This window comes from Urocitellus parryii, chromosome 11, assembly GCF_045843805.1.
Source record: "Urocitellus parryii isolate mUroPar1 chromosome 11, mUroPar1.hap1, whole genome shotgun sequence".
In the NCBI taxonomy this organism is placed as follows: Eukaryota; Metazoa; Chordata; class Mammalia; order Rodentia; family Sciuridae; genus Urocitellus; species Urocitellus parryii.
Genome location: NC_135541.1, coordinates 11,807,641 through 11,823,794, shown reverse-complemented (window position 1 = coordinate 11,823,794; position 16,154 = coordinate 11,807,641). Strand labels below are relative to the sequence as shown.

At 54.2% G+C, this 16,154-nt stretch overlaps 1 protein-coding gene across 2 annotated transcripts in view; it reads left to right on the top strand.

The window, feature by feature from the left end:
- Positions 1 to 9,785, top strand: part of Capzb (capping actin protein of muscle Z-line subunit beta) — a 116,476-nt gene extending 106,691 nt beyond the window's left edge. The window contains exons 7-10 of one of the 2 annotated variants that reach the window (XM_026400800.2): positions 4,226 to 4,291; positions 4,955 to 5,031; positions 6,336 to 6,448; positions 8,960 to 9,045. In XM_026400800.2, coding sequence (XP_026256585.1) covers positions 4,226 to 4,291; positions 4,955 to 5,031; positions 6,336 to 6,438 — 246 coding nt within the window. In that variant the 3' untranslated portion in view covers positions 6,439 to 6,448; positions 8,960 to 9,045. Of the gene's footprint in view, positions 1 to 4,225; positions 4,292 to 4,954; positions 5,032 to 6,335; positions 6,449 to 8,959 lie in introns of both variants that reach the window. The other variant, XM_026400801.2, reaches the window with a different exon arrangement.
- Positions 9,786 to 16,154: the final 6,369 nt, after the last annotated feature.

Here is a 16,154-nt window from a genome sequence, read left to right as displayed (position 1 = left end):
CCGTCCCAGGGGCCTCCTGGCCTGATGGCAGCCGCTGGGACTGAGGGGAGCTGGCTTCTTGCAGGCTCTGCCTCCGACTGTGCTGGCTGAAAGGTGCCTTGCGACAGAAGAAGACTGTCCCCCCCTTTCCAGGAGAGCAGCTGTCATGGTCCAAGCGCTTGCCCGTTTCATCTCCATCTCAGGCCACGGAGCAGAGGGGAGGGTCTGGTAGGGGTTAGGCAGCCTGGCTCTGACTCCAGACTCAGTTGGAACCACCTTGTGGAACATCTGCGAGGCCACAGCACATAAAAATGTTTTCCTTCTGGCAGCCACTTTTATAAGGATGTAATAATATATGCATTACAAAAATAGGTCTGTTTGTGGTGGTCAGCACTGCCAGCAAGCCGACCCTGGCCAGGTGTGGAGGGGCGTCAGCAGGGGGTGGCAAGGGGGCCATGGAAAGAAGTCTGTGTGCCAGGTCCCGGCCCCACTGCACCCACCAGCCCGCCGCCCTCCCCTCCCCCAGGCCTCTTACTCAGGCTCAGGTTCCCAGCCTGAGTTTAAGGGCCCCTCCTATGCTCCTGGGGAGTGTATCTGTCCCCCAGCCCAAGCCTTATATTTCCTTTGATTGTCCAGTGTTTTCAACCTTTGTCAGAAAGTCGCTCTTGACTCTGAAGCACAAAGATGGGAACCAAGAGTCTGAGTTGCTGGTGTGACTGGACTTATCTGGTGACGAGCTCTTGGCCCTCTCCTTGGACTGCTGCTTCTCATTTAAAATGGGGCCTTCAGGCTGGGCGTAGTGGTGCAGGGAGATCGCAAGTTCAAGATCAGCCTCAGCCTCCAAACTAGACCCTGTCTCAAAACAAAAGGGGGGCTAGGGCTGTAGCCATTGGAGAACACCCTGGTTCAGTCCCCAGTACCCCTCCACACACGGGTGGGGGGGCCTTCAGTGGCTCAAAGCAGGGAGAACAGGAATCTGCCCTCTGTGTAGAGCTCTGGGGCAGGAGAAAGATGAATTTGCTGGAAGGACAAAGTTCATTTGGATCAGTCCCCTGCAGGCTGCTCCTGAATGGAGCAGCCCCGAATCTGGGCACTGTAACCATTTCCATGTGGAGAGAGCAAGCGCGCGTCCAAAAAGTCCTGTTAGAAACGGGTGGAGGAGCACCCTCCTTCCTCCCGAGTGAGCTCCCAGCTCCTGTTCAACAGAACACCCACCAGTTGTCCTGGCAACGGACATTTTCTGAGAGAAGATGATCCAACAAACGAGGCTGCCCAGGTGGAGTGTGTATCAGACCTGAGGCCAAGTGGGGGCCCGCTTCGCCTTCGAGTTCCCCTGCACTCACACCACCCCAGTCTTAGGGGGCCCTTTGCAGTCTCCCAGGATCAAGACCCCAAGATCACTCACCAAAGAGTGCCCTGGACGGTTTGGGGCCCAGCAAGGCTGGGAGGCCGATCGTCCTAGCGTTCCCCTCCCTCTTCTGCGTTTAACCGGCCTCTGCAGCCGGCCTCCGCAGCCGGCCTCCAGAGCCAGCTTCTTTGTTCTGTAGAGGTTCAGTGGCATAATTTTGGGAGGGCCCTGCAAGGCCACGGGGTCCAGACTGTCACTCAGTAAACTGGGTCCTCCTCTGATAGCATCCTGCCGAGTGAGCACCCCATTTCTCCTCTTAAACCCCTCAGCTTTTAAGTGGATGAACTTTGTCCAAGGCTCTCTTAAAAGCCAGTGCCTGCTGGCTGTAGTGACACATCTGTCATCACTACTCAAAAGGCTAATGCCGGAGGATCACAAGTTCATGAGCAGCATAGCGACACCTCATCTTGGGAAAAAAAAATACTAAAATTAAAAAAAGTTTGTATCTGGATCAGTTTCTAAGCCACATCCTCACCCCTTTTTGTTTTTTATTTTGAGACAGGGTCTCAACTAAGTTACTGAGCCTGGCTTCGAGCTTGCAATCTCCCTGTCTCAGCCTCTCGCTGCATTTACAGATGGACAGGAAGATCGCAAGTTCAAGATCAGCCTCAGCCTCCAAACTAGACCCTGTCTCAAAACAAAAGGGGGGCTATGGATGTAGCCATTGAGAACACCCCTGGTTCAGTCCCCAGTACCCCCCCCCGACACACACGCACACACAATGGGCCTTCAGTGGCATACATACACAGTGGAATATTACCACCACCTTGCCCTCCATCCCTCAGGTCTTGTAGTCAGGTCAGCACTGCCTCCCCCTAGTGTCCCTGCTCCTCTGGGAGCAAGTACGCCATCAGCCGTCATTTTCAAGGACTGCTGTGTGGGCTCTCGCGTTTATCTGACCTTGAAGCCTGATATCTGAAGTGCCCTGTTCTTGGCTACCCTCAGCTCACCTGTCTGCTTCTCGGCCCTGCTTACCTGGCTCTGTTCTGCCTTCCCAGCCTGCGGTCACTGACCCTGATGAAGACAGACAGGAGCAGGTGGGACACAGAGTCGTGGACCCCTGAGCACACCGTCCCACCCCACACCCACCCCTCCCTGTCCTCGGGAGGTGTCGGCCGTGGCTCTGCTCTGTGGCCGTCCTGACTTTTCTTTCCATTTCTTAATTAACTTACTCCAGCTCTCAGATTGTTTTCAGCTGGGTGCAGTGGCACACGCCTATAATCCCAACAGCTCGGGGGGCTGAGGCAGTAGACTCTTGAGTTCAAAGTCAGCCTGGGCAACTTAGCAAGACCTTCTCTAATAAAATATAAAAAGGTTGGGAATATGGCTGAGTGGCTAAGCCCCTCTAAGTGTCAGTCCCCAGAATAAAATTTTTTTTTTAATTTTAACAACAGTGTGTCCTTATCTTAAGTCTAGTGACGTTGCACATTTATATAATTATCCCTTTGCTCAGCAAGGCATAAAGCATAAGACAGGCAAATCAGACAAGTGAGGCTGGCCACAGGGAAACCCACAGTTGGTGGCCAGGTGCTCCCGTCAGGCTGACCTGTTGTCATCCCCCACCACCAGCACTCAGTGTTGCTTACTGGTGAGCAGCAGCTTGTGCCTGTACCTGTTGGTAATAGAGACAGATATGAGTGAGCCTCTCCGGGTGACCCTGGATGAGCCAGTACCTGGCAAGGGTGGTCCCCCTCGCCCTCCCTGCTGTGGCGGGGGAGGTATCTGCTCCTCCCAAGGTAGCAAAAAATGTTCTCCTGAAATATCATGTCAGTTTTGCTGGTTGGGCTATTGATGACCCAAAACTTCAATCGTTTTGTACTAGAAACGTGCCCTTATATAGCAGCACAGTTCAGTAGATGAGTGGATTAAAAAAAAAAGTGGAATATTACTCAGCAATAAAAGAGAATAAAATGGCATTTGCGGGTAAACGGATGGCGTTGGAGAAGATAATGCTGTTAGCCAATCCCCCCAAAAAACAGATGCCGAATGTTTTCTCTGATATAAGGTGACTGACTCATAATGGGGTAGGGAGGGGGAGCATGGGAGGAATAGACGAACTCTAGATAGGGCAGAGGGGTGGGAGGGGGCAGGAGGTTAACAATGATGGTGAGATATGATGCACATCATCCAAAGTACATGTATGAAGACACGAATTGGTGTGAACATACTTTATATACAACCAGAGGTATAAAAACTGTGCTCTGTAAGACAAGATAATACAAATGGAAGAAATGATTTACAGTAGAAGGGGTAGAGAGAGAAAAGGGGAGGGGAGGGGAGGGGAGGGGAAGGGGGATAGTAGAGAATAGGACAGACAGCAGAATACATCAGACACTAGAAAGGCAATATGTCAATCAATGGAAGGGAAACTGATGTGATACAGCAATTTGTATACGGGGTAAAAGGGGGAGTTCATAATCCACGTGAATCAAACCGTGTAATATGATGTATTAAGAACTATGTAATGTTATGAACGACCAATTAAAAAAAAAAAAAAAACTGTGCTCTGGGGTTGTGGCTCAGCAGTAGAGCGCTCACCTGGCATATGCAGGATCCTGGGTTCGATCTTCAGCACCACATGAAAATAAATAAGTGAAATAAAGGTATTGTGTCCAACTTCAACTAAAAAATAAATATTAAAAAAACTGTGTAATATGAATAGTAATGCATTCCGCTGTCATTTATTTTTAAAAACTCAATTATAACGGGGGGCCCTTACACCTGTGGCTGGCTCCACAGAGCTACCAGCGGGGACTGTGGGCCCTTTGTGAGCCTCAGAGTTGGGCTTTCTTGGAGCCCCTGCCCTCTCTGATTTGCAGGAATGCTTCTGTCTTTCAGATGGAGAAGGATGAAACTGTGAGCGACTGCTCCCCGCACATAGCCAATATTGGGCGCCTGGTGGAGGTGAGTGGGCCTCTGGCTCCGGGACTCGGGTGGGTTCCCTCCTCGTGCTCACCAGGAGTGGGCTGGTGCCTCTCTCTGGAACGAATCCTCCGCTCTGTCCCGAACTCCTGCACCGCGCCTGGGGTTTTCAGAGCCTTGTGATTTGGATGCGAGCTCCAGGAGGACTCACTCTGTCCTTGGCTCTAGGAAGTGCCCAGTCCTGTTTCTGCAGTGAACTGGGTGTGAACAGAGACCTGGGCTCAGGAAGGAAACAGGCCCGGAATGCTGGCGGCCTTGGAGCAGCTTCCATTGTGGCCACCTTGGCCTCTCCTGTCACCAAGTTGTTTGAAGAGGGGGAAGTGCTCTCCAGTTTCATAGAATTGTTCACAGAAGGGGTGGCCAGGCTGAGGGGTGGTGATGTGGTTTCAGCGGCTCCCAGTCATGGTCAGAGTTGGCCGCCAGCCCTAGGATGGGCTTCCTCCAGGACAGGACCGCAAGGCCAGAGCACAAGTCATAGGTGGGGTCTTGGCAGCCAGAGTGGGCTCCCTGTGCTGGTGCAGTGGTGCGCCGCTCCCCTGTGTCCATGGTGGGGACTGCAGGCTGAGCTGTTGGCAGGTGGGCGTAGGCCTCAGGCTTCCTTCCTAACTGCTGGCCATGCTGGCTCCCCTCTCTCCCCCTCCTCAGGACATGGAAAACAAAATCAGAAGTACACTGAATGAGATCTACTTTGGAAAAACAAAGGACATCGTCAACGGGCTGAGGTAATGTGCCTAAAAGTACAAGTTTTGGAACCAAAAGACACGGGTTTGAGTCCTAGGTCTGCCAGCTGGGCTGGGGATAGAGCTCAGTTGGTGGAGCGCTTGCCTCAATAAAAGCCCCAGGTCTGCTAGTGAGTAGCCATGCCATGGGGGGCCTTCTCTCCCTTCACCCCCTATAAGATGGGGCAAAAGTACCTCCCTCTGGGATTGCTGTGCTTGTTCCAGAGGGCACTGCACCCTGGGTACTTTGCACACACAGTGACTCTTGGTTCTCGCCTCCACCGTTTTGTTTCTGGACTCACCTTCCTTAACAGCCTTTGGTGCCCTCATCCCTGGAGCCGGGCTCCTCTGAGTGTCTGGCCCATCTAGAGCATGTCCAGGCCCTTGGGTGCTGGAGCTTGAGAGCTTCAGCAGCCACACCCCAGGACACGGGAGGGAGTGCTGGCGGTCGCCTCTGGCTGACCCTGGCCCCTGGCTGCAGAGCATGGCATTTGGATAGAGCCCCTCCAGCCTGCACAGGACCCTGGCTGCTCTGTGCTCTGCCAGGCCCTGAGCTGTTCCCCACCCATCTCACACCCTGAGTTGTGCCATGTCAGCCGAGCAGAGGCCGGCAAGCTCTCTGGAGACTCTGGGTCCATGGTGGTCTGGGCAGGAGACAGATCCCAGCTGGTGCAGGGGCAGCCATGGAAGAGGGAGCTTCTCCAAACCCCGTCAACCTGAGCTGTGACCTTTCACACACTGCTCAGCACCTCCCAGTCAGGGAGGCAGGGTGCAGGGTGCTCGTGGGGTCAGATGAAGTCTGTGATGGATTCTGCAGCCAGCTCCAGGGGTGGCTGGAGGGTGGCTGGAGGGTGGCCTTGGTGGAGCCCTCAGCCCCTTTCCCTGCCCAGATCTCACAACCCCCTCGGGGGCCAGCTGCCCGGCCTTATGAATTTATCTGGGAGGCACATTTAAGTTGTCTGCTCTGCAGTTTAAAAAGAGGAGGAGTCCCCTTTGGGCCCTCACCTGTCCTTCCTGGCCTGCAGCAGGTAGAGCCCAGTGGTCCTGGGGGTCAGACACTACAGCTGATCCTGGCCAAAAGGCCGAGAAGCAAACTCCCCAGGTCACGGCTGCGAAACGAGAAGTGGCGCAGTTGGTGTTGTGGGGTGGTTGGTGTGAGCCCCGAGAACCAGGACCACTTCCCAGGTAGACCTGCAGTGGGGACTCCCGCAGCCCCCCTGTCCCTGCGTTTCCCTGGCTGTTACACCGTGTTCTGCGTTGCTGTGCTCTCGCCCCCTGGCTTCACCCTCTCTGAACACTCTCTGTAGATCTCTTGATGCTCTCCCCGACAACCACAAGTTTAAACAGTTGCAGAGGGAGCTTTCTCAAGTGCTGACCCAGCGCCAGGTCTACATCCAGCCAGATAACTAAGCCAATCCAGGTACCCTGCCTGAAAGGCGTGAGACCCCCACTAAACAGGACTCACCAACCCGCCAACACCCGCCGTCCAGCTGCTACGCACCCATTTAAACCACCACTAACCTCCGAGTCCGCTCACGGCCGTGAGCAGCCACATTAACGTGCAGCCTCAGCCCCACGTAACCCGGACACGTGTGATGTGCGTGGCGTGTGTGCACTGTACTCTGGGCGGAGGCCAGGTGTGGGGGAGAGGTGTGATTTGGGTTTTTGCTCCTAAAGAAGCCCAGTCGGGTGACTAGCAGGCCCCTTGTGTGCGCCTGTCCCACCAGCTCAAAGCTGTACCCTCTTCTGTCACCTCTTGCAGTGTCTCTGGCTCTGTCACCTCATGCAGTGGGTGTGCAGCAGGTCCTCCCTTTTCCTTTCCCAGGACCAAGATAAGCCCCAGTCTTAGTGGCACATGGACCTGGAAAGGGTAGCAGTCCCTGTGATCACCTGCCATCCTGGCTACCGTGGGAGCCCCTGGGCACCCGTGCCTGTAGTACCTGGGGTGTCTGGGGTGCCTGGCAACGTGGCCTCCGCCCTAGCGAGCCGAGGCTATCCTCAGCATTGCGCTGTTGGAAAGGAAAATGGTCTTCTTGTTGGTTAACGGCCAGGAACCACGATGTGTGGCAGCAGCCAGCACCCTAGAGAGCGGGGGCGGGGAGGCTGCCTCTAGAAACTAGAAACAAGAGCAGGGGGCTGCGGAGCCCATCTAGTCCAGGGCTGGACACCGAAAGCCTGGCCCAGAAGAGGCACGGGGCTGCCAGTGGGGTGGCCAGGGCGTGTGCGTGCCAGAGGGGCTGCCCTCCTGCGCTGAGGCCGTGGGCACTGGCTTGAGGTCCACGGTGGCCACAGCTCCAGCCTCAGCTGGGGCCTTCGGGTGGCCTGCTGTGCTCCCAGGAAGCCTTCCATGAGGTGCACCACCCAGTGCCCTTCCCTGGCCACCCACTGCTGGCCTCCTGGCACAAAAAAACCTGGTGGGTGGTGGGCACCGGGCACCCGACTGCCCAGAGTGCGTCCGCCTGCTGAACGCTCTGCCTAGGTGACTTTCCCCAGCTCTGCCTGTGAGATGAGCCCCTGCTCTTGGTGCCTCTCGCGTTCTGACTTCCCGTCTCCCACCTGGTCCTCCTCTGTGGGGTGGGGCTGGCTAGACTCAGCTGGGGCCTGGCGCGCTCAGCTCCTCCTCCGCAGAAGAGCCGGCCACGCCAGGCCCGAGCCCCGCACTGCTGCTTGGCCTCCTTGCCCTCCCACTCCCGCCCCCTGTCCCCCCTCGGTACCAGCTGAGCTTTGGAGACCCGGGGCTGCTGGAGTGGTGCCCTGCCCCGCCCCTGGCTGTGGCAGGTCCCGGGGCAGCCCAGGGTGACGGGCAGCATCAGCCTAACGCCAGCGCTTCTCACGGAGACTTTTCTCAGTTGTGTGCAGATGGCTTCTCTTACCAGCGCCCTTCTCAGCTTCCCGAGGACTCTTCCTGATTTTCTAGGGTTCGGTAGCCAGAACTCAGGCCGGAGTGCTGTGGCCTCCCGGCCCTGCTCCACCTGGCTACCCCTTCTCAGCACGCTCCCTCCCCACTCTGTCACGGTGGGTGGACGGGAGCAAGACCCTGGCTGAGCACGCTGTCCCACGCTCGCTTCCTCCCGTCCCCACCGCTTCTAGACTGTTACACGGTTGTTAATAGTTCAGTGAGTCAGTTACTATTGTTGGGCAAATTTGACCAAGTGATCACCCAGGGAATCGCTGCGGGGGGCGTTTCTTGGAGCTCAGTTTCCTCGTCTATAAATGAGGGTTAATAATAGTGAAGACTCCAAGATGCGTGTGAGGACCCAATGACACGCAGTGTATGAGCAGCACTTTGTGAATCGTAAATGCCTAAATCCCTGTTTCTAGCTTTGCTGAAGTTTCCCCACAGATCCAGGATTGACAGTGGGGGGCCCAGGGCACCCTCCCCCCACCTCCTGGAGCTTGGTGAGGGCTTCTCTGGGCCGTTAACAGCCGCAGTGCCTCCCAGCAGAAGCCAGAAGCCTTGTGCCCTGACGTGACCGCAGCACACACAGACGCGGGTCCCTGGACACCTGTGGGTGCTGCTGCGCCCTGACTTGCCAGGGGAGCATCCACCTCCTGCAGGGCTGGAGTGGAGAAGGGAGAAGGGGGAAGCCCTGTAGAGGCCCAGAGTCTGCTCCTTTTGGCCCCTAGCCTCAGTCTGCCACCTGGGGCCGCGGGTCTGAAGCCAAGAGTCTTCACTACATGGTGCTTGGAAGCCGCCTGGTTCCAGAAGGTGTTGCAGCCTGTGCCCCGAGGAGCAGACTGGGGTTCTGGTTGCTAGGGCCAGGTCACCCATGGCCCGGGGCAGCGGTGACCTGCCTGTGCAGGCCTCTGGGGCCCAGCAAGGCAAGAGGGTGCAGGTCCCGCAGCTCTGCCCGCTCCGCGCCCTCAAGGCCTGGTCCCTTCCGCATCCTCCTCCCATTCCATCGCTCACAGCGCCTTTCCTCCCTTGCAGGTCTGTGCAGACTTTTGCAGACAAATCAAAACAAGAAGCTCTTAAGAACGACCTGGTGGAGGCGTTGAAGAGAAAGCAGCAGTGCTAAACCTCCGCTTCGGCTAACCGGACACGCCATGCACTCGTTAGATTCCTTTCTTAGAAAACTCGTTTTCTGCTCCCTTTCCTTGTCCCCTCCCTCCCCAGCAGGTCACATAACACCTTGCATCATCGACCGCACAGCGCCATCTCTCCCTGAGAATAAAGCCCGATAAACACCCTCCTCTGGCTCCGAGGCCTGCTTCCCACCACATTTTGCTATCGAAACTCTCGACATTTCCATAGAGACCTGTGTTTTCTGTTCACCTGGGCCCCGTCCCCCCCATTTATAGGCATAAAATACACTGTCTGTCGGCCACCCCTCCCACCTTTTTTGTTACATTGGTGTAAAAAATGTAAAACAAAAAAATTTTATGAAATAACTGTGGTGTGTGAAAGATAGAAGAAAAACTGGAAATCTGATTCCATGTGTGTTTGGGAGTTGCTTGGGGCTGGGGGTGGGGGACAGGGCCGGCTCTGGGAGGAGGGGGAGGCGGCCTTGCGTCCTGCGCAGATCTGCCCCTGTCCTGCAGAGACCACGGTGTGGGTGGGGTGACCGTCCTGCTCTTCTGGCCAGGTGCTCTTCTGTCAATTTTTATGGAATGCAAAAGGAGTTTTTTGTTTTATTTTGTTTTTTTTTGTAAAGCTTAAACAAACAAAAAAAATCTACATCTTATACTTGAGCCTCCATACTTAAAAAAAAAGGAAAAAAAGAACAAAAAAATAAAAAAGAAACTGGGACGCAGTTCACACTGGCCTTGTTGTGTTTTTTCATCTGCGGACTCATGTGGAGACCTAGCGCCTGTGGGGACAGAGGTGGTGAACACGGTGGGGAGGGGACTCACACGGGGGCACTCCTGCCCCACCCCAGATCAGCCCTCAGCGTCCTGCCTTCTTGGGAACACAGCAGCTACAGGCAGCCAGCAAGCCCCTACCATGCACAGGAGACTCAGCCGTGGGCGTCACAGTGTGGGGGAAATGCCCCTTTTGCAGATTCAAAGAAACAGACTGTAAAAGTTGAGGGTGTCCCCTCAAAACCCCACAGCGCTTCAGGACCCGGCTCTCTCCTCTGCGCTGCCTCCCACCCAGTGCCCTGTCACCTACCTTCCTAGGCTTTGAGGCCACTGGATCCTCGCCGCCCCTCATCCAATAAACCCTATTCAGGGCCTGTAGTCCTCAGTCTCGCTAGCTTGACTTAGCTTGTTTTATTATTATTATTATTATTATTACTTATTATTTTGGTTCTGAGCACTGAACCACTAAGCTATCCTCAGCCCATTTTTCTTTTTTGGGACAGCATCTGAGTTGCCGGGCTGCCCTCAAACCTCAGGCCCTCCTGCCTCAGCCTCCCGAGTCACTGGTTACAGGTGTGCGCCTCTCACCTGGCTGCTAGGTTTTTAGCTTTTTTCACAGCAGCGGGAAAAAAAAATGAGTGTGAGATGATGAATCCCAAAATGTGTACCTTAAGTGTGCACAATGGCTTTTGGGCCTGGGCTGGGACTCTCCAGCGAGCCATTTCCTCCTGTGTCCAGTAGGGGGCGGCAGCCTCCCGGGGTCGTATTGACACGGTGCCTGGCACAGACGAGGTGCTGAATAAATGAGTTTTCTTGTTTTATTAGGTGTGCAGCCATGTGACCAGACATTTGAAACCCAGAAATTGTGACATATGACAGGACTGATCTTGCTCTGCCTTCTGGAGCCTTCCAAGGAGCCACCACTGCTAGTTTCTTGATGCTAAGTCAAGTTTGTGAGGTCGTGGACAGTGGGCGCTGATAAAGGGTTTCTTAGATGAAGGCAGCAGGGATCGAGTGGCCAAAGAGGAGAGTTTGTAGCCTGGCCTAGGGCCACTCTGCTACCTCCGGACGCTCCTTTCCATGCCCCTTCCTTGGTTTCCTCAGTGGGCTGAGGTCCCGGCGGGAGCCTTCCGAAGAAATTAGTTTTAAGAAAATGGCCTGGAACAGCTGGGTCCTTGGGCTCAGGGACAGACTCCTGGGACTTGGCAGCAGAGGCATGTCCTCCACCCCATGGGTCACTAGATAGCGCCTAGAAGTTCCCCGGTGGCACTTAGCAGAACAGGAGACAACCTTGTCAGGGTGTGGTGGCAGGAGCCCTGGCCCTGAAGCCAGCAGCCTGCCTGCACCTCCGGAGGGGCGAGGGCTCAGGTGGATGGCCCTGGGGTCTCCAAACCTTCCCCTCCCGCTGCTGCAGCCCACACACATCAGCCACAGGGGCCCTATCTGGGGTGGTCCTGAGGCTCGGGCCTCCCTGGCTCTGCACATTCACTAAGCAGCTGCTTCGTGGCAGCTCTGGCTCCACATCCAAGGGCACGGGACCCTGGCTGCTGGCAGCCCTTAGACGTTCTGCTGCCTGTGCACCATGTCACCTCCACACACCGCACGCAGTGCTTGAGAGGGTCCTGGAGCCTCCTTGGCCTCTGTCCTTCCAGACGTGGAAGCCTCACCTTCTGTGACAGTTCACAGTCCATGTAGCTTCCTGGGCTGCTTGCTGAGTGAGGGGCACTCCAGTTATCAGGGAGCCCTAAGGGACTGGGGGAAGGAGTGTCCTGTCTGACCACCTACTTTTCACGGTCACAGGGCTGGAGGCTGGCATTGAACCTCACAAGCCAAAGAGGCCACAGGACTTCTCCCTGTGAGCAGGTCCGGGGCAGGTGGTCAGAGGGCAGCCGATCCACTCCACAGCCAGACTTGCCCCACCCCTGGCTGCTTGCTCAGTGCCCAGCAGGCCCCTCATGCCCACTTCTGAGTTCCAAGAACTGGCTTTTTCTCCTTTTCTCTCTGTAACTGTTGCTGTTTTGGTGCCGGGGATGGAACCCAGGGCCAAACATAAGTCATGCAGACATTTGTTTTAGCTTTCCACTGCTGTGACTAAAAGAGCCCAATGTACAGGAGAAAAGGTTTATTTAGGGGCTCACAGTTTCAGAGGTCACCATCCATAGACAGCGGCTCCCTTCCTTGGAGCTTGAGGTGAGGCTGAACATCATGGCGGAGAGTTTGGAGCAGGGAAACGGCTCACATCATGATCAGGAAGCAGAGAGACTCCACGCTCAGATACAAATGTATACTCCCAAACCTCGGCTCAATCCCCACCTCCCCAGCCACACCCCCCACCCCAGCCACCACCCAGTTAATCCCATCAGGGGACTCAGCCACTGATTGGATTAAGATTCTCATAGTCCGGTCATTTCTCCTCTGAACCTTCTTGTATTGTCTCATGTGAGCTTTAGGGGGACACCTCACATCCAAACTATAACAATATTATAAATATTATAAAAGTTAAAATAAGTTTAAGCACCCTGCTTTATATTCTCAACAGAACTAAGATTTTTAACACCCGCTGCAGGAAAACCACATTACTTAATCACAGGCTGTTAAATCTGTCAAACTGGACCAGTTAGCTACAAATATTTTGAGAACTTTGTTACTGATCTGCTTTGTTTTATTTATTTATTTATTTATTACTTTTAGTTGTAGATGGACACAATAGCTTTATTTTATTTATTTTTATGTTGCGCTGAGGATCGAACCCAGGGCCTCATACATGCTAGACAAGCGCTCTGCACAGAGCCCCAATCCCAGCCCCGTTGTTTTGAGTTTTTGAGGCAGCTCTTACTATGTTGCCCAGGATGACCTTGAACTCCTAGTCTCAATGTCCTCCTGCCTTAGCCTCCCGAGTAGCTCGAACCACAGGAACGAACCACCGAGCCAGGTTTTCTCACAGATGTTGCAGTTTACTGTGAAGTTAATGATCAATTTATTAAACAGATGGTTCTTTAGCCCAAACTAGTCTGTGCTATCTTTTTCTTGATTTACAGTTTGGTTATCATGTCTATCTCTCCTACTCTATTCAATTACCTTTTTAAAAAGACAAAGTTCAGAATATCAGCATCATTTTATATAAACTTAAAATAAATTAAGTTTCTGAGCCAGATGTGGTAGTACATAACTGTAATCCCAGAAATTCAGGAGGCTGAGACAGGAAGATGGCAAGTTTGAGACCAGCCTGGGCGATTTAGCAAGACCCTCTCTCAGAAAACAAAAAGGGTTGGGAATGTAACCTAGTGGTGGAGTATCCATGGGTTCAAGCCCCAGTACCAAAAAAAAAAAAAAAAGAAAAAAGAAAAAAAGAAAAAAAAATACATTCTGAAATATACTTTATCCGAATTTTCCATTCTTATTTTCTGTCATTTAAAGTATTTCTTCATAGATGAGCACTCCCATATCACTGTCTCTGCCTCTTTTGTGAAACTTTTTAATCTGGAATTAGTGCTCAATAAATGCTCTGTAGAAGTCAGGCTTGGTGACACACACCTGAAATCCTTGCAGCTTGGGAGGCTGAGGCAGGAGGATCCCAAGTTCAAGGTGAGCCTCAGCAATTTAGCAAGACCCTAAGCAACTTGGCAAGACCCTGTCTCAAAAAATAAAAAGGGTTGGGGATGTAGCTTATTTGTAGGGCCCCTGTGTCCAATCCCCAGTTAGTGTAAAATAAATAAATACAGCTCTGTAGAATGAGTAAACTATATCATATGTATGTATCCCTTTGAGCTTTTAGAAGTAAATGAAATCTTTACTTTTCTCTAGCAACTAATTGCCCACATTCTCCTGCCTACATAGCTGGCCTTCAGATTACTTAGGATTGTATCTGAGTAGAACTGTCACAGGATGTAATCATATTCTCATTACCCTGAACTTCTTTTTTTTTTTTTTTTTAAGAGAGAGTGATGGGCTGGGGATGTGGCTCAAGCGGTAGCGCGCTCGCCTGGCATGCGTGCGGCCCAGGTTCGATCCTCCAGCACCACATACAAACAAAGATGTTGTGTCCGCCAATAACTAATAAATAAATAAACATTTAAAAAAAAAATATTTATTTTTTAGTTCTCGGCGGACACAACATCCTTGTTGGTATGTGGTGCTGAGGATCGAACCCGGGCCGCACGCATGCCAGGCGAGCGCGCTACCGCTTGAGCCACATCCCCAGCCCCTACCCTGAACTTCTCACTCAAATACTTTGATGGACTGTTAAGCATCCACTTATTCACCATTTATTGAACACCTACTAGGTACTGGGGATACATGGTGAACAGGTGAGATGGGCTCTGTACAGTCCTGTGGGGGTAGGGAAGTGGGCACAGTGGAGGTGACTGTGTCCTCCGGGCTGTCACAGGGTTGAGGGACTGGATCGGCTAACCCGAGTCAATCCACACTGACAGGCACCCCACACCGCGCTCAGGGCTAATTGCGAGGCCGACTGGCTTAATGCTCTCTCCTAGTTCAGGACCTGGCTGTTTCCCTGAGAACCTCTGAGGTCCTGCCATTCTGCCCCGCTGAAGCCAAGTCCCACCAGAGAAGGGCAGAAGGGGGTGAGTTGTGGACTTCACGCCTTCCCGCAGAGTGGGAGAGCTGACGGCCATGTTGTCTTAGGTGTTCCCAAAAGTCCTCAGGTGCCAGAGATGACCAACCAACAGGAGGCGGACGCTGCCTTCCTGAGCAGGCCCGCTGCTGGCCAGCTCCTCCTGCCCCCCACCCCACCCCGGGACTTGGGGGAGGCAGCAGGCTGTGGAGCACGGGGCCAGGCACTTCCACAGACCTAGCCTGCCGGGGTAGGGACATGCGGGGTGACCGGCCTGCCCCAGGCTGCCACGCGCATCCTGAGGGAGCCCCTCCTCCACAAGGACCACTGGTAAGTGCGGTTCCACTTCTGTGGCCAAGCCTGGCCTGAAGCCAATGCCCACACGCTGGCCTGGGGATCTGGCAGGGAGTGGGGCTCTGTCCCATCAGGCCCTAGCCTTGCCCAAGGACAAGAGGAGAGAAGGGAAAGCCACAAGGGCCGGGCTCTGAACTCCGACCCCATGGCGGTCAGCAGGGACACAGCAGCGTGGAGGTGTCCACCAGCTGGGCTGGCCTGGGAAGAGCCGGGGGTCCAGGATGGCTGAGCTGAGGCAGCCTGTCCACCGGCTCCCGTGCAGGCCAGGCGCTGGGCAGCTCACAGCGCGGCCCGTTTTATCATCGAAACTGTGTTCTGAGGCCCAGGGCGTCACAGCTGGTCCCACGACATCTTGGGAGGTCTCTCCAGGTCACGGGCTATAGAGGGGCCTGCCTGGGACTCAGGATGTCAGACCTCAAAGTCTGTGCCCCACATTGCCCTCCCACTCGGGTGTCACCAAGTCACCCCACCAGGGCATGGAACATGAGGCCCTGGGGCAGGTCACCAGGCTCCTCCAGCCCCAGAGCCAGCTATATACCAGGCTTTCTTTCTTTTTCTTTTCTTCTTTCTCTTTTCTTTTGTACCAGAGATTGAACCCAGGGGTGCTCAACAATTGAGCCACATCCCCAGCTCTTTCTTATTTATTTATTTAGTTAGTTAATGCACACACTTTGTTTTTTAGTTGTTGATGAACCTTTATTTTATTTATATGTGGTGCTGAGAATCGAACCCAGTGCCTCACTCATGCTAGGCAAGTGCTCTACCACTGAGCCACAACCCCAGGCCCTGAGCCCTTTTTCATATATATCTATTTTGGGAGGGGGTACTAGGGATTGAACTCGGGCGCTCAACCACTGAGCCCCATCCCCAGCCCTATTTAGAGACAGGGTCTCACTGAGTTGCTTAGTGCCTCGCTTTTGCTGAGGCTGGCTTTGAACTCATGATCCTCCTTCCTCAGCCTCCAGAGCCGCTGGGATCAAAGGTGTGTGCCATGGCGCCAGCCCAACTGCATTCGCTGCATTGGAGCAGCAAATGAGGCCTCCAACGTTGAGGAGGCCAGCTGTGCCCCAGCTGCCCCCAGAGGCAGGGACAGCGCCTCCTCCATCACACAGGGCACTCCCCGGGGACAGGGGCCACCCCTCCCCCATAAGGCTGGGGCTTCCTGAGCGGAAGGAGCCACAGCTCTCAGCAAACTGGACACCTGAAAGCAAGAGCATCCCGTCAGCCTGGGCACTTCCCAGAGGAAGGGACAAGGACACTCCCACTAGACGGGCCTTCCCGAGGCCGGGCTGTGGCTTCATTTTCTCTCCTGCCCAGCTCCAGTTGGGCCTGCCCTTGGGTTCATGCTGCTACACTGAGCACCGGGTCTTCAGGCTGACAGGGTGCCACCTGGCCC